General features: G+C 30.9%; 1 protein-coding gene across 1 annotated transcript; it reads right to left on the reverse strand.

Annotated features, from left to right (window-relative positions):
* LOC149484376 (protein spaetzle 5-like) lies at nucleotides 1-27,680 on the reverse strand. The gene is made up of 8 exons (XM_089700480.1): nucleotides 27,482-27,680; nucleotides 22,650-22,713; nucleotides 4,246-4,388; nucleotides 3,612-3,829; nucleotides 2,924-3,227; nucleotides 2,340-2,519; nucleotides 1,680-1,853; nucleotides 1-1,239 (listed from the first exon to the last, which is right to left on the reverse strand). Exons 2-8 carry the CDS (start codon nucleotides 22,698-22,700, stop codon nucleotides 1,068-1,070), a joined length of 1,242 nt encoding a protein of 413 aa, XP_089556606.1. The 5' UTR covers nucleotides 22,701-22,713; nucleotides 27,482-27,680; the 3' UTR covers nucleotides 1-1,067.
* Nucleotides 27,681-27,829: the final 149 nt, after the last annotated feature.

Below are 27,829 nucleotides of genomic sequence, written 5' to 3' on the forward strand. Positions count from 1 at the left end.
CTGTGAAATAAAACAAATTTATTCAAATTTCTATTTTATATTATCATTTACAAACTGCTTTATTTATCTATTTATTTACAAAAGTTATACAAATCTGAATGCGCGTCGACTCTGAAAACTTACAAAAAATATCAAACTATTTTTACTCAAGAGTCTCTGAGAGATTGTTCTAAATAAAATCAACTTAACACCTTCTTTATAATATGAGACAATAATATTTTCTTTGTAATTTGTAATTATATTTATTAATGTTAAGTATGCATAAGCTGGTATACTTTGACTCTTTCCTTCCTACTCAAATAACATGAGAGTGAAAGGGACAAAAAACGCTTTCGCTTGATTTTATATGAAAGGATTAGTTGTATTTCCATATTTTTTTCATTTATACAAATGTTGGAATATTGATTCATTTATTGCAATAACTTTCGAAGGAATAAAATTTTCATACTTTAATTACTTATTTTAAACTCTAGAATCGATGTGAAAATAGGTATATTGATGAATATTGAACGATAAGATGAAAATAGGTAAGTTTAAAAATACGTCTTTACAAATAAGTTCGGCTGTTTAGCTTTTGTAGCAATATTAAATTATGAACGAACTAACAAGTAAAAAAGCTTAAAAGCTTCATGCGAGAAAGACTGTTATTTCATTTATTGAGTAGTAATCATTAATTAAACATTGTTCACTTACAGTTGCACTACTATATACAAATCTAGATATTTTGAATAATACTAGATTAAATACTTTGTACCTATTAATATACATAATACTCTGTTTTTACACGTACAAAAATTACTACATTAAATTGCAATACAAATAAATTTAGTAAATTATATGAATCTTTACATATTAATTTTGATATTATGTATTTTAAATTTAAATAATACAGGAACCGCATTTATATTGTAAACATCTAATAATATAAAAGTCACAAACATTCACAAGAGAGAGCAAAATGATAGCGCCATCTAGCATCGAATAGCGGCAACTCTACGCGTACAATAAAACACAACATGCAATACATTTTAGCTTAAAAGTACATCACAAGGAGATTAAAATAAGATTTAATTATTATTAATTATTGTGCATTGGCAACAGCTTGGAATCCAGAATACATCTGTGTACAGAGTTTGTCCGCTCGGCTGAAGTGCAACCAATCGCTTTTGAATATATTTCTGTTCACAACGAGAAGTGTATCCGCGGGGCACGCTGCATAAACCACTACACGTTGAAGATCTGAAGCAAAAATTATTAAAACTTTTAGTTAGATAAAAATAGAGTATAAAACCCAATGAAAACAAAATTGTAAACATTTTGCGTTTCTCTTAAACTCAACTAGATGGCAGCACTATCATATTTTTTAATTTTTAAAGTTAGTTTTTGTTTTCTTACGAATTTATTTGCTGTAAAAATGTTTGGTTTAATGTACGTAGTATTTAAAAAAGACTAGTTTTAAAACGAAAGGAGAGACTATTAATTATAAACAGTAGCAGTTTTGAATATAAATCATTTGTGAATCGGGCACATATTGGGTCAGCACGCTTTGTGGCCATACCATCAGTTTTATTGGCAAGAGTCTCAAACGTTCAAGCTGATTGGTAGTATGTAATAAAAAAGGAGACATCTGCAATTTTATTCCATTTACTTGCAATTAAAATCTAATAAGAAGAACATACGAGCAAGTCTCAACCCGGACCAGCTGTGTCATATTATTGGGCATGTTGACGACGTATCGCCAGTTGCCCTTGTTGTTCTGTGCGGCTTGCGGCTGGATGAACTGCGTGCGGACCTGGCAGAGTTCTACCGTGTTCGCGGCTTGGCGCCGCGGTCTTTCGGCGGATGGGTCTTCGCTGGATGTATAAAATAATGAGATAAAGCTATGATATTAATCGATAAACTGAGTGAAAATTCTTATAACTTACCTATAGTTTTTCTTGTAATAAGTTAGGAGCATTACATGGATGAGAACATATGCAGTTGTTTTGTAAAAAGCCAAAACTCGTATATTGTAAATTGTATGAAAACAATTAAAAAAATTATGAATTAAGTACCTACACATTTTCATAAGTTTTAAAAGAGGGATTTGAAGCACTTTATGAAGGGCAAATATTAAAAGTATCTAAGTAGAGTTCATATTATGATAATAATTAATGGTCAAAATGAAAGTCATATTTTCTTATCCACCTTTCTTCAGTATTTCAGTAGCAGCTAATGTTATACATAGTTTATATTAGTTATAATGAAACTTATGGGCGCACTACAAAACTTACTAAAAACTAACCTTAGTAGAATACGTTCTATATGTTATATTGTAACAAAATTATATAATTACACACCTAGCAAGCCCCAATGCGATCCTTAAAGCCTCTGCCCCAGTGAGAGTCCCTTTAGCGGCTGCCTCCACCAACTCAGCGTTGCGTTTTCGTCGTGCCCCATGCCCCACGGTTCGGGGCGGAAAGGATATTGATCTCTGGATCGTGATGTCGGAGTTTGTTTGTCGGGATGGTGATATGTATCTGAATTAGATAAGTAAAAATTATAAAGAGAGATATGTGAATATGATATTAGAATAAAGGCTATTATTATTTTAATATAATGCCATATTATTTAGTTTATAGTGACGATTTCATGTTTATTTAAATTTAGGCAAAGCATTACAAGAGCAACTAGGTAATTTTTTTCGAAAAAATTTAAAATACTTTTTTATACCGGTACAAACCCTTATAGCGTATAAACATAAGACGAGCTATGTAGGAATAGGGGCGCCAAAACTTTTCAAAGTGTTCTCATTTTCTTTTTAGTTTGGAAGTATCTATAGGTGGACGATCACTATGCCAAAGTGTGTAAACTCGAGATCATATTATAATCCCTAATAACGAGCAACAATCACTCTTTTTAAAATATCATTCAAAATACTAACTTCCACCATTCACTCGGATTATAATGCGTCACACCACTCGCGGCCTGCTTGAGCCAATCTGCTTCATAGTTCTGGTAGAAGTTCGGAGTGTTGAAATAGTTCGGGTTATAAATGCCCAAATTAGGCGTCACGCTGTTCTGCCTCAAGTCCTTGTCATAATTGGCCGGGTCCCAGTAACCCGGGGAACTGTGGTAACCTTGGAAACCAAATTTTGAGAAGTTGGTCGCTTGAAATGCCTTTATGTTGTAGGGAGTCGGCTCGATTGATGTTGGCGGTTGCAGAGGTGTTTTCTCGGAAAAAATGTCTGAAAAAACAATGGTATCCATTGAACAAAAATGCACGAAAATAAAACTTACGTTTAGTAAAAATTAGGAATTTTGTTTTAATAAATGTACACATTGCCGGTTTTTATTAATGCTGCTATAAGCAAATGGGCATATATTTTAGAATTAGACAAATTTGAAACTAGTTTTATAATATGATATTTTATTATCACACTAAAAATAAAAATGGACTATCATAAACCTTTAAAAATAGATTATTATTTAAACCTAAAGTAGGAAATTTCTATATTCTATTTGTGTCAAATGTTATGGGCGGTTTATGTTAAATTTTAAATGAAGTATTGTTACGCATTGTGTAGCTTACATAACTGAATTAATAACTTATGAATATACAAATAGCTTACCATGGTTGAATTTTGCATGAAACTTCGTGTTATAATCCTTGTGGTAGTCAGGTCCATCGTCGACTAGAGATATTTGGTCCACGTGGGGCAGAGAGTTTGGTCCATAGCCGTACGGATAGCTGTTTTTCTTCACGGCGTCGAAATCGTCTCGACTCTCATCGGATAATAAGGTGCGGATATCGTACTGCCCCGCTTGCACTAGCTTTCGTATGACGTGCCTGGGAAAAAATTACACACCTTTCATTCTTTAACTCATTCTTTCAATCGAAAGAGATATATGCACTCAATTAATTGCATTCAATTTTTAAACATTTTTTTTATATGAGAACTTTTAAACATATTATAAACAAGAGCTTTCATGTTTGCAATAAATAATTAAGTCATACTAAATGTGGCCTCAGCCTGGCGCTTAATATTTCATGTTAACAATGTTATTGATGTTATAGGTGACAGGTGTCACACGTTTTCATAACAAGAGCCTCTGAACAAGCTCTGAACCTTGAAAGTACGAATTTAGCGTAGCGTTATTTATTTTGACGAATGTTGATAGTTGATTAGGAAGTATAAACAGCAATCGTGCAAATATACACATTGCTACAAAAATTTATAGTTATTTATATAAAACTAGTCATACTCAGGATAAGGTTCCGGATGGAGGCAGTATGTAAGGCCAGGCTGCGCACAGGGCGGCGCCCTGCCCGGAGGCGCCGGCTCAAAGGCGCAGTTCTGCCCGTAGGGGCAGTTGTACCCGTCGCCCCCACTCGCTGTCCAAATTATCTGGAAACATTAAATAATATTGTTAAAATAAAAATATTGTTATAGTCAAAATATACTTTATTAAACGTGACGTTAATTTGCAAGTCGTAAGCATTTTCTCTGTGATAACTTAATACTTATTATTATACCTATTATTAGTTTCACAAACATAAGATTTTAAATTAATCAATATATAGGTAGAGGCAATAAAAACCCATTTCAAAATTATGATTCATTCGTGTCGAATTATTAAGATCCTTTAAAAAGGTTTAATGCCTCCATAATTATCCTTATAATAATTCGCCAATACGAGAAAAAGAAGTCCTATATTTGGTAAAACAGGTCTGAAGTAAGGTCTAAGGTAATCGTTTACACCTATAATCAAAGAGATGCGAGGGCAAACGTATTATAAAACATTTTTGAGTCACGGTTCCAGTGTCACGTCCATTATTACAATATTAACATTTAGCCCACATATAAATTAAATATTCCTCACACAAGAACACCTTGCTAATGATCTCCTTTCACGCTAATTGCTTCAATCACACTCGTCATTGTCACCAGATACGATACCTTGATCTATTTATTGTATTGTGTTTGAAATGCACCGATTAAAGTGACTAATAACTTTTACTGGGAGGTTTCGACATAGTGGACAAGTTTATTGGTATCACTTATTGCTGTGAATATGTGTATATTTATAAAATCATCATAAAAAATATAGTTATATTGGTTATGTAACTCTTAAATGTTATGTTATTTTCAAGTACATAATCCCTTGATTATAAAGTGTGCCTAACAATAAAACAATTCCAATGTGTAGGAAACCTGAATATTAATTAAGGAACCATTTCTGATGAGTTTTAATTTATTATGTTATATAAACATGCTTTTAGAGTTTGAACTTTGAACCTATTAGGGGAATGATCATTTAAGAACACGACTTAATTACCTAGCTCTCTAAAAGTTAATGATTGATATCAAAATCTGCTTTAATGATTCCGAAACTTTATTAGACATTACGTCATTGCCAAAACCATTATTTACAGTGAAAGTTTTGAATTATATTTACAAATACACGGGGAAATAACAAGGAAACCGTGAGAAGGCGATCATATGCACGACGGAATAGATTAGCGCAACGCACTTTCCTTTCTGTGATCGGAATGTAAAGTGCTGACTCCTCGACCGAAGTGTCAAGTGTTAGTTTATAACGGCTGCGGTTACTATTGAAAGTTTCTGTGGTAATGTGAATCTATTGGGTCTAAATAGGTGACAAAATTGTTTTAAAACTCTTTAAAAGGATTCATAAAAAGAAAGGTTATAAATACCACATAGGAAAAGATCCTAGTAAAAATATCCTGTACATAAATGGAACAGGTGCTCTATTCCATTTATGTACTGGATATTGCACAATATATTCCGAATACTATTTAATGTAACTAATATTTACTTTTTCATACGAGTCTCAGTACGAATAGGTACTTTTCAGGAATTTTACTATAAAACATCATTCTATGTAACAATCTGCGTAGATGAAAAAAAATCTTACATGTATTTCTTCGGATGTCTATCTTCTGTATTGTTCAAATACGAGTTAAAATTCTGTGTTTCTTGTATAATACAGGTATCATACCTATCTCATCTATCTTTTTCTTGATTCTGGCATATTCAAATCATGTGAACGCTTTAAAAAAGTGCGATGATGGGAGAAACCTCATGTAATAGGAAACATACTTATAATGTTAATTGCTGAAAAAAATCGGAAGAATTGTAGGTTTGTGTTACTTTGTTACGTTGAGGTATTGTTCTGTAATCGAGACATCAATGGCTGGAGAAATTATGCAAGCGTATTTATTGTCGTGGCGAGGCGTGTAGGTTTCTTATTATGTGAGGTTAAACACAATAGTGCTTGTAGGTAAGTCTATATATCGATTTTGAACTAAATTATACTGACTATATTGTGGATTATAATCTAGTACTCTTTGTATAAAAATAAAAAGTAAACTGTGTTACACACTACCATATCATATTATAATTTCAAATAACGTGGAATGATTCATGTTGACTAAAACCTTCTTTAGAACTATTAATTTACCTGGCCAAATCATACACTGTAGTAAAACATCTAGAAAACCGTAGAACAATTATTTGTAAGCTCTTCATGAGCATAATTCTTTACAATTATTAAATTTATGAACGGTAAACGTTGTAGAAAATATCGAGTTTGGAAAACGTTTTTGTTTATTCTCAACCACAATAATTAAGTAATGTGTTAGAAAGTGTACCGATGATTCAGAAGTACGTGCCAGATAACATCAGCTGTAATATTGTAAACAAACACTGAATTATAAATGATTATAACGAGATCCTTTAACCACTCTACATAGAAAGCGGATGCAATCGGATTATCTTCATTCTTCATTGAAAAAAGAATATTATTCCGATATTCAAATTCAAACAAACCAAATATTTATTTATTCAATTAGACTTCTCCTAGAAGCACTTTTTTAGTCGTCACAACATAGACTTAACATTTTCTACAAGTTCGGAAAGCAGAGCTAGAGAAGAATCGATAAGAATCTTAGTAGCTGCTCTTTTAAAATACATATAGAGTCTGACGAGAGTCGTGATAAGTACCACAAGATAAGGAATCGTTGTAATACATGTTGTAGAGACGCACAAAGACGATACTTCCATACTTCTGTAGAGAGTGGTGATCCTCCCATAATATGGAAATTTCTGAAAACGTTGGGGATTGGTAAACAGCGTAATATATCCAATAATGCTTCTTTAAATCTTGAACTACTGAATCAGCATTTTTCAAATACCCCATCCGTTCTTAATAACTTAAATAAGCAATTTACATTAAAATCGGTTTCAGAAACACCAGCACCAAACTATCCATCTTTTGTGTTTAAATGTTTTAGCGAGAATGATGTTAGGCGGGGTGTATTATCCATTACATCGAATGCTGTTGGCAGCGATTGTATTGGCCGTAAAATGATTCTACCCATCCTTGATCTCATAATCCCAGTTATAACTCACATCCTTAACCATTCCCTATCCACTAGTACTTTTCCTAAGTCCTGGAAAGACTCCCACCTTATCCCTTTACCTAAGAAAATAAATCCATCTTCCTTTTCCGATTATCGTCCCATTTCTATCCTGCCTTTCCTATCTAAAATCCTTGAAAAGTTAGTGTATGAACAGCTACATAGATTCTTAAACCTACACGATCTTCTTAATCCCTTCCAATCCGGTTTCCGATCCGGTCATAGTGCGGCCACTGCACTTGTTAAAATAACCGACGATATTCGTCATGGAATGGATAATAAAAAGCTCACGGTTCTAACATTATTGGACTTCAGCAATGCATTTAACACTGTCGACTTTGATATACTGCTGAGCATATTAAGTTCTTTAAATATATCGGCTTCAGTAAATGACTGGTTTTACAGTTACTTACATGGGCGTCGTCAGCGTATACGTATAGACGAGATTGAGTCGTCATGGTGTGATGTTGGTGCTGGTGTCCCGCAAGGCGGAGTCCTGTCTCCATTGTTATTTTCAATATTTATCAACACTATCTCAAACAGGTTAACGTGCGACTACCACATGTATGCCGACGATCTCCAAATCTATACACAATCTGCCCTTGATGATTTACCCCAGGCAATCGTTTCGGTCAACAAGGACTTAAGCAGCATTGTAACTTGGAGTTCGGATTATGGTCTTCAAGTGAATCCCTTAAAAACTCAAGTTATCATTGTTGGCAGTCCTTCTTTGATTGCGAGGGTTAACTGGGTGAATCTCCCTCCTATTTTAGTCGACGGCACACCTATTCCTTATAGTGAGGCTGTAAGGAACCTTGGAGTTTACTTTGACAACACTCTCTCGTGGCGCTTTCATATTAAGGAGGTATGTAGGAAAGTATATGCAACTGCTGGTTCACTCCGTCGTCTTCAAAATTTTCTTCCCATCCCAACCAAAATTCTGCTAGCACAATCCCTCCTTTTACCCATACTTGACTACGCCGATGTAAGTTATGTCAATATTACCGTAGACCAATTAAATAAGCTCGAACGTCTCCAAAACCTTTGTATCCGCTTCATATTTGGTCTACGGAAATATGACCACGTCTCTGAGTTTCGTTCTCAGCTCAAGTGGCTACCCATTCGATTTCGCCGGGATGCTCACGTGCTGCAACTTTTATATCAAGTTTTGTTTAACCCCAAAACACCGAAATATCTTAAGGACAATTTCGTGTTCAGAGGAGAAAACGGAGATTCTGTCCGCTCATCGGAAAAGCTCCGATTAATAATGCCAGCGCACCATACAAACTTTCTGGATAACTCTTTCACTGTTCGTGCAATCAAACTATGGAATGCATTGCCGGATCCAATCAAGAAGGCTCAATCTGTAAATACTTTCAAAAATATGGTTCGTGATTATTATCTTTCTCAATGTCCCTAGTAGTTATGTTCATTTATATATATTTCATTTATATTTATAGAAATATTATATATTATTCTTCTTCTCATATGTATGTATGTATCTATTTGTGAACATATGTATATTATGCTGTTATTATTTTATTTATTGCTTTTTTTTTTAACTATTACCTATTTACTTTATTTTTGTATGTATATATTTATTTGTGCTCTGCCCTACTCCTATCCTTTACTTAATATCTCTCTGTACAACCGGTTGTCTGGAAGAAATCGCTATTTAGCGATAAGGCCGCCGTTTGTTACAATGTATCCTAGGTTAAGTCTCAATTTGTAATTTATCTTGAGCAATAAAGCATAAATAAATAAAAAAAAATAAATAAATATAGTTAGAAACAAATATAGGTATTTTAGTTTAAAGATTCTTTAAATATAAGAAAATTCTTTTAGATGTGAGGTCTGAGGAGAAGGTGGTAGGTGCATTGAGGAGACAATCGATAATGTTTGTATCAATCTAACAAACGAACCTATGCTATAGTAAACATGATGTATATTAAAACTGTAAAATAAACGCACATTTTCTCTTGTTCATGAACAATGATTGTATTAGAACAATGTCTTACATTAATTTATTCCATAACCATTGTTTACTCAATCAATCCGTGGAATTCGATACAGTTTGTTGACAACTGATAAACGATAATATAATAAAGTTATTAATTTATAGTGACAATTGAAGTTAATTTGCAAAACGCAGGTGCGCTGGACACGAGTCTAATTTATAAGCCGCGCCCACATCATCGATCGTGACAATGGTAAAAACGATTGCTAAATTCAAGGATAGATTGCGATTGATCGATATTCGGTTCCGCAGGTGACAGTACCTATGTTCCAAATAATAATTGGTTAAAAAAAACTACATAACACGCTCACGTAAGATAGCAATAAATGTTAAAAACTTTATTACGTAGGTGCTACAAATAAATAGACATGTTGTCTTAGAAATATAGAGTCTAGCTCCAAATTGTTCTTCCAAAAGATGGCATTTGGATGCAGCGCATTACAATTATGATAGCCACATGTGCGATAATTTATACATACAAAATTAAAAATATGCACAAGTCTGAGAATTTATAAGGATCTTTTGTGGTTTTGTAAATTGTACACAAACTATCATGCCTAATAATAATACATTAACGTATGCATACAAATACAATACTTGGAATTATAAATACCTCTATGCATAAAAATATTAATTTGATGAACTTATTGACAGAATTAAACACTAATTGAAGTCACTAAGGTACTTTTATTAATATTACATTAATAATAGCAATGAATTACTCCTATTAACCTTGTTCAATTGTAAATACATTACGAATGTATTTATTACACTTATTCGACCTCAAGTCCCTGCTGAAAGCCGATTAAACCTTCCAACAATGCTAAGCAATTTGACGCCTGTTAAGCCTCTTACATTGCATTACAGTGCACTTATGAATTCGTCGAAATAACCTTTTTATTGGTTGACAATTTTTTTTATACTAAAGATTTTATAACAGAGGAATTGTTTACAATTTTCCTTATCAATGTTTAATTCACATGGTATTGTTCACAATTATTTTCCTTATCTGTTATAGAATCGTAGGCATAATATCTATAATTAAAGAGATCTTTCTGATTTTTTGCATTAATTAAAAGTGACAGCCATATTTTTATCCCCTATTTCACTTGCATCAAATTTCGTTTTCTTGACAAAAAGTAGCCTGTCCTTATTACCAAGGTATGAAAACAGAACCGATAGAGTTGCATTCGTATTTCAATATTAAATATGTCTTAGAAAAAAATATTTGCCATATAATTGTAGTAGGTTATACTATCCATCCTAACACTGTTTAGATATTTTACTTTAAAGTTTAAATATCACTTCAAACAAGTAGCAATTAAAATAGCAGAAACATTTAACACGCATTAAAAACAAATCAATGTTATAATTAATCTAATTTACATAACGAGACTCATATTCATTAAAGAAAAAGCCTATCTGAAATAATGTCACTAGATATGTATATTATCGTGTTTCAAGAATTTGAAATCATTATGCAAATTTTGTATAAAGCATGCGGATTTCCTGCAAGGCTTTTGTTGTAAATTAAAACAGACACACTATCAGATTAAATGAACAAATCAAACTTGTCATTTTATAGATCGCAATCGACACACGATTTTGAAAGTAATCCCGTAATGACAATTAATTATTAAGAAAATTGGTCAATGCTAAATTGTTGAATACTGATAATATTTGCTTAGTTAGTTTTGTGGACACTCTGCATGTATTTATTTGAAGTTACTTTGGGAGCAGCTCCGATGACATATTAAAAACGAGGTTGCAATAATATGTTAAATTTAATTTAATAATAATATTTTATGTTGTCATAATTTTAAGGTAGGATAATTACTATGAATAGTAGATCAATCTATACATATAATAAATTACTAATACAATATGTTATTTCTAATAATTGCAAAACTACAAATAAGATGCAACAAAATGATGTATTCTTATTATGTAGAAATCGAAGATAAGAGACATAATATTATACCTAGTTTAAACACATCCATCAATAAATTTTGCAATTATAATTAAATTAAGCGCTAAAGCAAATGTTTAAAATCCGATCAATCAATTTTATGAACTCATAGATTGTCTAATTACATTCGAATTAGTGTAAGCAAAGTGGTCAATATATGCAAGCGGTGTGAACCAAAACTAGTAGGTCCGGGTCAATAACCCCATAAATATTGTCTTGCATAATCCATTCTACGAGTAAATAAATAAGTTTTTTGTAATCGTAAAGAGCCTGTTTATAATTCGGAAAATATAGAACGATTCTTCTGACAGCTGCCATTCTTTTACGGAATAATTCGTGTAGAATGTCTTAATATGTACCTATGTCTGTGGACTGTGTTCTAAATATAGTTTTGAGTAGGTACCTAAATGGATTATCAATAGTTATAATAAATTCTGGCATAAAAAATATTACAAAATTTTTATGATTAAACTTGGTGTAAGTTTTTAATTCCTATCCTAGTTCTAGTATTATGATTCAAATTATATAAATATATGGGTCTATATTCTATAGACCCATATATTTTATGGAAAATACTAACTATTACCGGAAGACTATCTATTACTTCTGGTTGCGATAATATATTGAAAAATGTAACAGATAGTTGATAAATACTGAAATAATTAACGGAGCAAGGCCTTTTGATGTTTATACTTTATGTTCAATTAAGATCATTTATCTTTTATTGACAGTTGAACAGAGTTATTAAAAAATATTTCTATCGTGTTACAGACATTTTATGATATTCTATTAAGTCTGGAGCAATTGATAGTGTCGAATTGAACATTTAACTGTTTTATATTCCTGAACATTCACTTTTTTATAATGTAGAGTCAGAAAATGTCTAAAGTTTATTATTAGTTTACACTGCATTTCGAGTCTGCATGGTGACTTAAAATGTGACACTGTAAAATGTGACTCTTGCCTCAAAAGATGTACGGTAACTAAATAGAAAGAAATAAAGCATCAATTGATAAATATTATATCAGATACCATAAATGGATGTACAAAAAAAAGCAGAACAAAAATCTGTGTGTTGTGTGTCGTGTTGTATATATTAAAAAATGTGTGCGTGTACACACGTAAGTAGTGAAACTTCTTTATGACCTTATTTTTCAAAAACATAATTTACTATATGCAACTTTACAGAAATACGTCGGATCACGCGTGGTAGGGATAAGAAAAAGATGGCGCGTAACATAAAATGTCACGCGTAACGAAAAAATGTTACACTAAATTTTTTTTCAACCCCGATAAGAAGTTTCACTTCAAAAATAAAACAGATAACATACGGAATAATACATATAAGGATAGCGTTTGTCCCAGGCTTGTTTCAATGGAAATAAAGAAAGAATCGTACATTGGAGGCTAGTAATTATGAATGTATTGTCATAAATGAGATGCATGTGGAGCGAGGCTATGTACTTGGTCACATAGAAGTGTTAAATGTTCTGTCAGATATAAGGCGATGTGACAACAATCGTTTAATATATTATCTTTATTCTATAATTGTGTTGTAATTGTATCTGATTTGGCTTTGTGGTTTGATCTGATTGAGAATTCAAACATATGAAGGGAAATCTAATCATTTTCTAAAATGTATAACAAAATGACAAGATGAAACCTTCAATTTTTTATTTTTGAATTGCATTTTTTTACGCAGAATTTTCGAACGCCTTATCATGATATTAACGGTAAGGTTAACTAAGTCTTATACTTCTATATAAATAAGTTAGTATTTTATGAAATATTAAGTTAAAACTTAATTAACGTGAATACGGAAAATTCTTACAATAATTATATTTAAACCACACAAAGGTTATAAAAATGTATTACATTGCATATTTACTCAGAAAATAACATGAATATTCAATATTTTTGTCAGTGTTACAATGTTTAATTTATATATTACGCACATGATCATAAAAAAAACATATTAATTACAATAGATTTTCTACATAATACACTTGATATTCAGTAATCACTTATTATTAATTCTATTTTCTCGAATACGTTGTTTTATTTAAAATTGATTTTTATTGACGTATAATTTACCTACCCGAGTGTTCTAAGCCTAATTTGACGTGATAATTTGGTAAGTTTAGATACTTTAATGTTTTAAGGAAAATCATTAATTTTATGTAGGTAACAAATACACAAAAACAGACAATAATTAGAGTTTGCTAATATTATTTTTCGAACGCAATTAGATCACATATAATTTATATCCGGCATAATAAAATAAAAATCTAATAATTTATTAAGTGTTGGCACAAGCCCCTTCACAAATTACATACGTATTACTTTAATTATTAAGAGCGATATTTATTATTCTTCCAAGCTATGTAATAAAAAACCTTATCAGCAATCATGTGTTCAAAATTTTCTGCATAAAAAACATGTTTGATATTGTCATGTAATAATTTGCAGCTGGTTGAACTACCGGTTGATAAAAAATATCACGCAAAAAAATCTGATTGATTGTAATCTTGCACACGCATGTCCTTTAGTTCCTTGTTTGATCTATAATTAGGTGTAATTTATTTTAATATATTATTAATTTTGTGTAATGAGTTAAACACGAATTTAAATATTAAGCAAAAAATCTGTGCTGATCTTAAAATTAAATTGTTAATCGTAGGTAAGTATGTACCTATTATGGTCCAGCAGGAAAAGCATCGCCTAGTGCGGGAACCAATGAATTTTATAATAGTTTTTTTTTTGTCATCTAACTTTAAAATCTGTAATATGTAGGTACTACGTAAAATTTTAAACCTTAAAAATTTTCTGTTTACAATAATTAGTTGTTTTTATAAAACTTATGAGTTAGTTCTTATACACTAACACTGCATGTTCATATTTCGAAACTGTACAATGTTTTGCTTTTGCATTTTTAAATTAGTTGCTGAAATACCGTTTCGTAATCCTTGTAATTATGCCTTCTAATTATATTTTTAACTTTTTTAGTGCTTGTTTTATTCTAATTCTAAGTAGGTTTTTCTTTATTATAAGTATTTAAAATGTTAATGACTGCAAGGCTTGCTTAATTTTATGAATGCGCCGCCACTATCATTCGTAGATATTAAGGCCATATAAAATAAATTATTTGATTCTTTAGGTTATCATATTGCTGCAAAAAAATAAGTTTTTAAGTATCATTTCACAAATTCTTTAATATATTTTCATTTATCGCAAATAATGTGAGATTTTTATGCGACTATTCGGAGATGGATCGGAATAAGAAAACAAATATTTTTTTGATTAGTTTCCATAACCAATTAAATAGAAAAACGTAAACTAACATTGTATTCTATATCCATGAGTAAAACAGCAAAAATACACTCTCACATCTTACAATTAAATTTTAATTTTCATTAACTGAAACAAAGCACGACTAAACTTGACCTTGGCCACTTTCTCCTGTATTATCATCATAAGCAGACAAATATGCGTTAGGAAACGTGTGACGTAACACGCAAACCGATGACATTGCATAAACATACTCAAATTGATAAATAGCGTGAAATTATTTTATGAAACGAACATCCTACAAGGCCGCGAGATGTGGATTGAGTTTTGTATGTTTTTGGTAAACGTGTGTGTTATTTTTTGCTCTGTTTTGTATCTAAATTTCGAAGAGTTTTAGAAATTTTAAATATTGGTCAGAATGTGGGTTTTTATCTGCGTGCTTAAAGGGCTATATCGTTATCGAAGCAAATAATTAATGATTGTATGGGATACTAATATTTAAAGACAATTCAAACAACGCTATTTAGTTAATAATAATTGGATAACTAGTTTGACACAAATACTCAATATTATTTGTTTCTTTAAATTAAATGTCATACGTTATATTCATTTGGACAACAATAATGAAGAAAATCGAACTGTCAGCCTCTGTCACATAAACAAAACACATTACTAAATGTAAAACATAAAAATTGTGTTGTGCATTATGTGTACAATACGATCGATACCTCGACTGCAATATGTTAAAAGTTATTAGCATGTAACAGAGAAATGTCCATCAATAGATACGTCCAAAATGACAGACAGTCGTACTGATTTTTGACAGTTAAAATTAGTTTAAATTGCGTGTTAAACATGTGTCAAGTGTCTGTTAGGAGATGTCCACCTTTTTGTATTATGCACAAGCAAACAGTTGAGAAATTGTATTGAATATCTTTATTACGGCACTGAATTTATACAGGCATTGAAATATCTTCTTATCTAGTAATTTTTAGTTGTATAATATTTAAGTGGGCTGTGCTAATTACCTATAGATTTTGTCGTTTGTAAGTTTTGCTTTATTATAATTAATTTAATAGATATCATCTCATTAAGATCAACCAGTTTTGCTCCCACTGCAGGCCTTCTGTAATGGTTGAGTCTCAGTCCAACAAAATAATCCAAACCAAACGAGCTTTCCACAAAATCTTTACAACAACAAGAATATTAATTGATAATTTGGCAATAACAATCTGCATCTCTGGTCTGCATCAATTTTGTAACTGAAATAACGCAACTAAATTACTAGATCATAAATGATTCATAGCGTTGGCAAAACCTAATGAATCAAATATATCTCGACGATAGCATTATTACGTCACACGGTGCAGGCGTCTGCCCGTCGCCTACCATTTTGCATCTTATCTTTTTTATTGGCAGAACTGTGTCAATGTTCTAATATCTTGTAAAACTCCTTTTTACGATTCCCACAAAGCCAGATGTCGATGCGTTTTAGATTCTCTTGATATTGCCAAATAAGGCAATACTTGAAATTAAGATTTAAGACGGTATAGAGTCTATAGGTAGAGAGACGTCAAAAGATATTTATAAAGCAGAAGAATGTATGAAATAAGCTTTATTAAATGTATAGGTAAATTAAATGTAAGGCATGTATGGTAACGAGAAATATTGGGTAAGGCGGATCCCGGGGTTTTCTATTATGCCATCTGTCACAAGTCAAAACTATTAGTCACAACCTTCTTGGTCACAACTCACAAGGCTGCCAAATAAACTATAGTAAAACATTTGGAATTTCACAAATATGTGGTCGCTGTATAATAAAAAAACAACACGTATAGAATCGGTCAAAAGCCGTACAAATAATCTAAATTCTAAAGAGTAATAGCAAAGAAAATATGTCATTCAATTCATGATATTGTAAAATTGTCAGTTTTCTGTAAAAATTTCAAGCAGTGGTATATTCATTCTTATATTGATTTTGTTTTCATAATATGTTCACAAATTCTTATAATGTGCAATAAAAATGGCAGGTTATAATATTATGTGAAACTGGCTATTTGTTCTAAATTTTCTTTAAGCAAAAAGTCTTCGTATCTCAGATATAAAAAGTGTTGCTATTTTTGGTATTGAGGTTTGTATACAGCTTTAATTTTAGAACAAGAGTAGGCGAGTTTTATTTTCTATATATTCTAAAAATATGCATGTTTAGGCTTCAACATTTCCATCGTGGCGCGCCCAGTATTCCAACGACGTTACACAATATAACATTCCACAAAGACAAAAGAAAAAACGGCATTACTAATAGTTTTGAAGCATATTAAAATTACAGCGAACGTTAGTCATCGTTTGAGCAATTGACCAATATTTTCTAACAACACTTTCATTATTTCAAGGTGCGCGTAAAATGACAATTTAAAAGAGGTTACATATGCAATAAAATAAATAACGTAAGTACGCGTTTTGCGACATAATCTTCGTATTCAATTGATGAGTTTAAATTTAATATTCGGCTTTCAAAGGTTTAAAATTGGTAAGTCGCAGTTATTTTGAAATATCGATTAAAGAAACGAGCTTTAGCTCTGCAAATTTGTTTTTACATTCACTATAGTCTATAAGTAAATAATAGGAATTCAAGAGATGGCTTGTTAACTCTGATGTCAATGTTCATGAAGCGATAGCTAATATGCATTCTAATGAATTGTAAGAATTCAATAATCTATATTTTTACCAATAATCATTTAATGTGGAATTACTCGAACATTTATTAATTCGTATTCAGCACTTTTCATACCATCCTAGTTTAGCGAATGGGTTTTGAGTTCAACACTACAGTACGGTTATATAAAAATTGCAAAAATATTTTCCCAATAGACTTTATAATGACTTTAATTCATCAAATCCGAATTCATAATATTATTAACCATAATAACCTATTATTTGAAACATAATAAAATGACATAACGAAAGTGGCGCCGAATTTCTAGAGAAATCGATAAATTGAGGTCTGTGTAATATATCATTCGAGATTTACGACACTAATTATGTCTAAGTCATTTACATCTTTATTTTAATTTTGGCACAGTTGCCCGAACTTTTATTCGTTAAATATTATGTTAGGTCGAATGGATGTGAATTTGAGACATAATTAAGAAATATTTTAACATGTAAATACAAAATCAAATTTGTCCAAATGTAGACTGTTGACTATTATGACCAAAAATTTAATTTATACATGATACAGAATGATGCATGCACACCTATTACCTATGTATGATTAAATATATGTGTATAGTGTGGTACATCGTCGTATAAAATCAATAGCTTTGTGCCAACCTAAATTAAGTCAATTGTTATTTTTATCAACCCAATATTTTGTTTCAGTTTAAGATTGTAGTGGTACAAAATAAAAGAAAACAATCACATACGAATTAAATCTAGAACCTAGCGCGTTAAGCCTCATCTCTTTACATTAAAGTGCTATCTATGAACCTAATCTACATTTTTCTTCTTGTCTCGTAGCATTTTTCATTGCTTTTATTGATCGTAGCGTGATGTTACATACGTAGCGTGTAGTAACTTACTTAATCTGTATAATGCACTAAAATCTGGAGGTGCAACCTACAGATTCATTCAACCGAATAAGCAAACTTTTCTTTACTTCACTAAGCTTTATAACATGAGTATAGAAGTATTGATAACAAAAAATGTGATACCATAGCTGAGTTCAAATGATTGGCGCTCGATCTTGACCGTCTAAGTCGTGACCTGTTACGGAAACAGAGACATCTGACCTCCTTCTATTGTGTCTTCGGTTAAAGGTTGTCTTCCAAGAATTGCGAGTTTGCGAATTGCAGAATATACATAATATACTAGTGATTGGTTTCATCGGGACATATAATAGAGATTAGACTTTAATTTGGTCTGCATTTGTACAAAGATAAATATTTAGGTCCAACTCAAACTATTATACCTACTGCTACTAGCAAACCGGGCGAACTCCGTTTCGCCACCAGAGACACCTTTTCTTTGCTATAAACCTCACGGAGCCCGAGACCTTTCCAACGAATGCAAAACTGTGGAAATCGGTTTGTGCGTTCTGGAGTTATAGCGTCAGGAAGGAAAACCCGACTTATTTTTATATAGTAGATTTATTAAAGTAACTTGTACGTATGTCTTCACTTAATTGTGAAGTCATTATTTGCACTTTCGAGTAAATATAATACAGATACTTACTTTTAATTAAATTTAAAAATTTTGTCGCTTTTGCGTCAATTTTATGGAATTGGCATTCAATAAAAATTTAATTAAATCAACCAATATTACTTAATACGAAGAAAGTGAACCTTGTAAAACAACTTTAAATACTTTTACTTTTGCTACAATTTCTTAAATGCGTTCAAAACATGCTTAACTTTCAGTATATTCAATGGATTATTATTATTATTTGGGAAAGGGTAAATTATGAAAGTACATAGTAGCTTTACTCTGCTTTTTAAACACGCCCAAACTTTGCCATATTTAGATGTTACATAAAATCGATGTGGTAAATTTCCAATCAACAGGTTTTGTATTTTATTTCATTAAAATCATCAGCTAAAGCTTAAAATTTATAGTTATGAGAATCTAGCAAATCTTGAACAAATATGAAGCCTTATCTAATTCACTTCTAATTTTTTACATACATCTAATTGTTTACAAAAATATACACGATTTTTATGAAATGTAAATAGGTTTGTATTTAAACATATAGATATAACTACAGTTTAATTATAATTTTGAATGATACATGAATTTACTTATATAACGATGAAGGTATGAAATGTTGTGAAAGATTCTAATTGACACTGAAATGTAGAGTTGTTGTTTATATAATTTACGAGTATGTAATATTTCGGCAAGTTAGAAAAATGAGATGACTTTAAGCCATTAAGACTTAAAGTTTAGAAGATTTTTTTTAAATCGTGTTGCATGGAAAGTTACGTTAAACATTGCTAAAAATAAAGGCTATTTAACCTCATTTCTATATCAATATCACGTTCAAGGCTATATTATATCTGTTATATTACACCTGCACACGTGTTTGACCAGTTACATAATAAATACTCCTGCTTAAATCTTTAAAATGTCGCATTAATTAAAAATACAAGAAATTGATACCTGAATCCTCGATAATTCGGAAAATGGTGACTTAAAAATATTAATTTATGTACATATTTGTTTTTTAGTAACAAATAATTTCGTAGTCGTAATAATCGAAATCAAATTACTTACAGGTACCTACTGATTCTTATTATTTGCATAAATATTGTTAAGGCTCATAAAATTCGTTAAAAGGTGCGAATAAGATTCAGTGATTAGTTCTTGAATGTAAACTAAATATAGGTACCCAGTTCCACCGATTCCACCACAGTTTATGGTAATACCTAGCCTGTAATGGATGGAAAAGATCACCTACATATCCAACAGTAAAAGAAATTGAAATGTGTTAAAAAGCCTGTTTGTGAAACTTTGACGATTTAACGATCTGGCCAAACTAAATTGGCCATTTCATGAAATGGGCAAATCTACGATATGGCCACGACATATATATAAATAAAATACTAGGGATGTCAAATGCCTCCAGCTTCTCATATCAGTGTGGAACTATACACTCATATATATGAGAGTGCATAGTTCAGTAAGCATTTTGTCGCATCAAAAATGTGAAAGTTTTCATATTTTTCTGACAGCTACGACAGGATAATAGAAAAGATTTAAAACAACTGGAAAAGGCCATAGATACCATTATTAAATGGTAAATTCTCATTTTCATGCATATCCACATACTAATAACCTCTTACACTGGAATCTATTTGATTATTCGTAGAATTGAAATATATCATTATTAAAAAAAATCCTACTGATGTGTTTCGTATAGTTAAAAGGTGATGAAAGGTGCAACCTGTCGAAACGTGCCAAAACCTTTGAAAGTCCTTTGAATAATCGTGAAAAGTTTAAAAATGAAGTATAGGAATACCAAAAAAACTGACAGGGTAGGTACCAGATGTAGAAAAAATTTAAGATGGACATTTCGATTAGATCTTTATTAACTTCTATGTGTAGGTATATATAAATGAAATAATCTAGTAAGTAAGTTTAAGTATATGAATAAATAATTATTTATGTTTTAAAAAAGTTTTCATTGATCAGAATTAAAAATTAGATAAACAAGTTTACATTCAAACTAATTTGTCTCAAACATCCGGTGATAAAAAGGCACTTTAATATTACCTAATTATACAAAATCAATAAAAGCCGCTAAAAACTAAACTTAAAAAGTACAAAAAGATATTTTTGTTTTGAATATTTAAGCAATAAATAAATCCATCAATTAAATCCACAGACACTAATTGGAAATCTTTCAAATGACCGTTACCATGCGTCAATATATCGAATACATCACAATCTTATTTCCTAATATATGTTACATTGACGCATATCAAGGATAACAATAATAAGCTGAGCTACACAACAAGCAATGTACATTTGCACATTCTATAGAGACACATTCGATAGTTACATAAGTGCAACTGATTGCAATAGAAGTTGAAACGGTGTTTGAATTGATGGCTCGACGACTTTCCCGCTATTAATTACAACATTTCACTTTTTGCGTATTAATTTTGAGTAAGGTTGATGATACGAAAACTATTTATGGTATTTTTAACTAATGTTCGGAAAAACTAAGATTCGTGGATTATTGTAATACAAAAAAAAATGAAGAACCTGTATTTTTTGAGGTACGAGTTTTTGAGTTTTCAAGTTGCCAAAAAAATATCCATCGTCCAAACACTATTAAACCATAGGTAGTGGCAATAGGTACTTATCACTTAAAATTGATATTTTTGGTTTAATAGTATTCAAATTCTTTATAAATATAAATTTATAAAAAATAGAAGGGACTCGAACCCGCATCCTTTCGCGCCATTCCGGGGCTGATGCATGACCAACTCGGCCACTCGTGACCCACGGGGGTCACGAGTTTATAAATTTATACTTATCACTTATCAGACGTTTATAATAATCTACAATCACCATAATCTATATTTTTATGGTGCTATTAGTAAAATTATTCATAACTAACATAAAGCACCAGAGAGAATTCATAAAATTGTCTAACATTTAATAATTTAGTTAAAACTAGCCGCTTGTCATGCCTCCTGATAGTGTAACATTTTATTAATGAAATTAATATAAGAACCTAAGATTAAAAAATTATTGATCGGAAAAAGTACTTCCGAATTGACCCCCTAAAACATAGAAATTTTGAAACTATATAAGTATAGAGTACATTTACATGATACAAAATATTAAATAACAATATCTAATATATGTACAGAAATATTCGTATTGGTCACTATTGACCCATTGCACTCGACGCGTGTCAAGTGCGGAGTTACGCAACCAGACTACCGAATATTGGTGTTTGTTAGCATACTTAGTTACAATAATTGATGTAGTTATGATTTTAAATACGATACTGTTAGATCGAATTGGCTTTTTGTATATTTTCCAGCTAAAATACTTCTTTATTTATTTATTAATGCTTTATTGCTCTAGATAACTTACAAGTTGAGACTTAACCTAGGATACATTATAACAATTTATAACAAACGGCGGTCTAATCACTTAATAGCGATTTCTTCCAGACTACCTGGAATTATGTTCTGGTTTTTAAGGATTTAGGTTGCGAGTTTGATGCTGTATAATAATACTATCCACTATATACCTTTACTATTAGGTAAATATACCTTAGTATAAATTAGAAAGTTAATGACATTATATACATTATATACATTATATACATGTATAGGTATGTTACATTATTAGTATGAAGTAACTCATTTTTTCATAATAATTTTAATACCGATATATTTAACGGTAATTAAGAACAACAAACAATAAAAACTTACCATAAAAACTATTCGAAGATGCAAACTGAGTCGTTTTATCCTTGCTGCCATTTTTACACGTTGTCTGAAAATAAATAATTATTTAGTAGTAGTTTATCTTAAAGTAAAGCTTTTTTTAAATGTTGAAATAATAAAAAAAAAAATAGTTTTTAATATAATTCGTTATACAGACGGAACGTTTTTGCGATATTCAAATTTGAAAACACAAATAGGGTTGAACAAAAACATTTTGGCATTATAACAATAGCGTTGAATATTCATTGAAAGTTGTTGTTTTGGAGGCCCATTATAAATGAAGAGCGCGTCCCTGTTAAGGGCAACCTATCCATATACCGTCATGTGTAACCGACACACGTTCTTTTACAACATAAATTATTTAATGTCACAACTTTTAAGACATTATTGCGCCTAATAAAAATTAAAAACGTTTGGTAAGGTCAATAACTTCTAACACGTAGTCCACTGAAACTGGGTAGTATGTGTTCGAAATACATGTTTACTTATTATATTTGGAGTTATATGTATATAGAGAAGACGTTATATTATCTACACTAATTGCACTAATCATATTATTGTTATTATTATATCAATGGATTTATCATTGTAACAAAAGATTTTTTATCCCGGCAGTATTATGTCAACTAATAAAAAATTTACATCTAACTAAATATTTAGATCCAATTAAAAATATATTTGCCACTGAAAATTATAACTGTTGGCTACGTATTGACCTTGCAAATTACACATTTTACTTATCTAATAGTCATGTACCAATTTTGCATTACATGTATAGACGATACAAAATAAATCACTACAGGCCATGACTTCCAAACCAGTCATAACTCACAAACGAGACTCGGAACTCGGAAGTATCATCGAGATAAATAATTGAATGATGTCATAATATCATAAGAATGTGGCGACAATATATTATTCTTTTCTATTAAGTCTTTTCGCAGGTCTCAGATAATTCTATACCAAATATCATCCGAATCTGTTCAGTGTTTTAAGCGTCAAGAAGAGACAGATAGACATTGTTTTTCAAAATAGTGTACATATGTTTAAAAATATAACAATATCAGTCGCTAAACTCACACAATTAGGAATTTTATTAAATTTTAATAAGCCTTTCACGCTCTGTATAACAAATACATGGCCTCTCGGCGAAACCGAGCAGAAATTCATAGACGTCATGGTGAAGGCAATACTTGCGTAATGGGATTACCGTGTAGTGTAGTGTGCCAGACAGAGAGATTGTTATCGAAGCATCGATTGACTTGTTATTGAGGAAAATGAGACTATAAAGTGACTATTTAGTAATCTGTGGTAATATGAAAAGTTATGAGCGTTTTCTAATCTGCAGGAACAGACAAATTTGGCTGAAAAAACTCTGGTCATCTATTCGTTTCCTATTATTGATATGTTGGTTTTCTTCGTTCTATTCATCATTCATTCATTTACACAAACACCTTGTTTTGAAAGATATTGAAATGGCTTTCAATGTTGTATGTTAAAAATATGATCTAATTTTGCTATTTCACTGGGATTTGCCCGTCCGATTAGGGCCCATCTGGCCTCCTCCACTCAAGCGACAGCTCAAGCCGAGGTTCGTGGTCCCCGTCAAGGGGGGACGCCCTTGTGCATGTCGCTACCAGGGTGAACCCCCGCGTCCGCGTTAAAATGTAGAAGCCCTTCTGGCTAACATTGAGAGACACCACAAAAAAAAAAAAAAAAACTGGGATTTTTTTGAGGGCAAATTGGAATTAAATGTTGTAAATTATCATTATACCCTTCCTCGATTAAGAACTAGTAGTTCTTGAGATTAGCCATTTCAACGTAGTTAGTTAGATTAAAAATAATTATCTACCTATTATTTGTATGAATTTATTGTCCATTCAACATAATTTAAGGGTGAAGTTAATACCTTTATGGTAATATCTTTCAGTTAACCTTTAGTAGTAACATTTATTTATATGTAAGCATATTGAAAAATCTTCTTTCGTATGTCCTTTGATCAGAGTAATACGAGTTTAGTAAAGTTGTATCAACCATATTTTCATTTTATTTTGTTTTTATAAAAACTTGTCTTTCTCATTCATCACTTCAATTATCGTCTCAATCTAAAAATATTATAATTTGTATTATAATTATTCTTTTGGAAAAATCTAAAATTACTCGGTCCATAAATTTAGAACAATAGAAGCGGTTGCAAGGTTCGCTGGGTATTTGATAAAATGTTATCAGTTACGAGTGGTAAAATTTGCGAAGTATTTTCCCGTTTTATTACGGCTAGAATAATAAAAACATATTTTTGTTACGAAATTATTTTATACTAGATAATTAATGCTATTTTATAATTTTAATTATTTCAGGGATACGAATTTTTTATTGCTGTTCTACTCGTTATTAAATTTTCCGTATAATAATAAATTATAATGTTAAAATGTATAAGAAAATTCTATGTTTACCTTTGCGTGACTTTCAAATGTTCTAGCAATAAGGAATGCATATAAATAAACTATTAAAAATAAAATCAATTGAAGTAAGCAATATGGGTCATAATTATTTTTGTGTATCGTCTATTATGGCAGTGACCGGTAACACTCTAGTTACATAAATGCATTTAATTTTCAAATTTTTCTAAATAATTGGAAAAACTTGAAACAATTTCATTAAATAGTTCTCTCTTTCTTCTTTCATACAACAATATTAAACAAATTCATTAGACATTAAAATTTGAAAATATTTGGGGTGAAAACAAATTATAATCAAGCAAAGAGATAAAAATAAATGTCAAGTGCTATAAGCAGGTTTCGCAGCTTGTGGCTTGGCGTTATCTTAAGAATATTTAGTGTTATATATTTAAAATACAGTGTACAAATCCTATCCTACTAATATTATAAATGCGAAAGTTTGTGAGGATGGATTATATGTTGTATGTGTATGTAATATGTTTGTTACTCTTTCACGCAAATACTACTGAACCGATTACTATGAAATTTAGCACACATATAGAGGGTTGCCTGGATTATCACATAGGATAGGTTTTATCCCGGAAATACCTCGGAACAGGAACTATGCGGGTTTTTCTTTGAAAAAGCGGGTGAAGCCGCGGGCGGAAAGCTAGTGTAATATATTTACTTCAGCAATGTTAATGAAAAGCCTCATTTAAAAGCAACTATCGTCAACGGTTTGACCTCTGAACCGCGTCTGTGTGAAGCCTTTGCTCTTTGTTACGTGAAAGTGAAAAAGTTTATGTTATGGAATTTTTGGTGACTGGATAAGACCTGAAAATGTGCCCTGACTTGTTTTTTTTTTAAGTTTGGAGGGAAAAAGAAAAGTAATAGAGTCATAGTTTTATGCTTATAAGGTTCTTATCAGCAAAAAGATACGAACTAATTGCTAAATTATCAATAAATTTAACATAGATTTATTTATTAAAGATATACTTTTTTATCGATGATGTGAATTTTTAATATCTCGTTTCTAAATTTATACGAAAAAATTCTAGAAGTGTAATCATATTATGTAAATCTTTTCAAGAATTTGTATAAGCAGTTTTTGAGTAACTAAATACGACAAAACTAGAATTATTGGAGGCAACATGCCACTTAAGACTCATGTTATTATGTAAGTGATGTAACACGCTATGATGCAGTATAAAAGACATCAACGCGTTACGTGCACTCTATTGACAAAGTTAATCAATTATATTTACTATTTTGGAATAATGTTACGGTAATAAATGCTATGTTACTTCATTTTAATAGAGTTTAGTATCCATAAGGTATTTATTATAATATGTAGTTGTTAATACAGTAGGCGACTAGCTATTTTTATAAGATAACAAATTACCTACAGCACACATGAGAAATAATTAAATATGTTATTTTATTCTTAGCAAAAAATATATTTTACAACTTTATTAGCATTTAATAATTAACTTCACCGCGTTTTTAAAATTAAGAGCGTTTTAATTACCGTGCGATCTTTTTACAAATACAAGCTAATCGTAGTTATTCCGGATCTTATTTACAGATGATTCATTCAATGATACTTTAGAATTAAAATTTGAATAATATTCGAAATAATATTAAGATATTATTAATTAATGGAATATTTTATTCCATTACGAATATAAAGTATTAATTACTTAATTTAACTTTTGTGGTGGTTTTAGCGTTTAATAATTTAAATGTATGCTTAAATATTTTAATTTTTTATTTTTTAAATATAGAAAACGTTGCTATCTGATATTATATATAGACCGTACGTCTAAAAAAATGATAATGCTAATGTCACTTTTGCTTATTCTTCTTCAACATCAATATATATTACTATACTTTAAGCTTCAACATTAAATATTAAATATCTATTAACAAAATAATACTGTGAACCGTTCGATGACTTTTGCGTGTAGTCAGACAAATGTCACCCATTCAGACATGGTTGTTTGGGTCATGTAAATATAAACTTTGATAATACAAGGCTTGAACTTATCTTTGAAGTAGTCGCGTTGTTAAGTAAATAATATATTGTTAGTTGACAATGTTCAACTTTATCTTTTGAAAATTCTATCATACACTAACCATCAAAATCGGTAAAATATTGCGTAAAATTATTATCATATAATTTCATGTTTTGGCATTAATGATTAATATAATAGTCGACTGATAAATATTAAAACATTAATGAACATAGTATATAATAGAATAGAATTTATTTAGAAACAGCATTAGTCATACATAATTAAAACTCAAAATCAAGTCATATAAGTGCACGCCGCGCAAAAATAACAAACAATAGGCCAATTAAACCTACACACAACCTACCCTCAAAGTCCACGCACAGCACACACAAAACTTATTATAACTAAAAATCAAAAACGTCCACAACTGATCGCACAAAATCGAATTTGTTAATCGCGAGTTTAAGATCGTACATAGCTACATTCGTACACGGTCTTCGGGAGTATTAGGTTATACACGTGCATACTGTCTGACAGTTGGCGCGACACTGCTGAGTGTTCGCACCGATCAGCTGGCCGGCCGGCCGTTTGCTAATCGCACCACGCTGCATAATCAAGTGAGAGGAAATATAAGGAGCTGCTACAATCAAGGCGATAACATTTGTGTGACGTATGATTAAAGATCCGTCGTGTTGATCCACTTCTTGATTCG

Source organism: Colias philodice, chromosome 11 (genome assembly GCF_061535455.1).
Source record: "Colias philodice isolate Cphi_HAF_F1 chromosome 11, ilColPhil1 Martin Lab GWU primary, whole genome shotgun sequence".
NCBI lineage: Eukaryota > Metazoa > Arthropoda > Insecta > Lepidoptera > Pieridae > Colias > Colias philodice.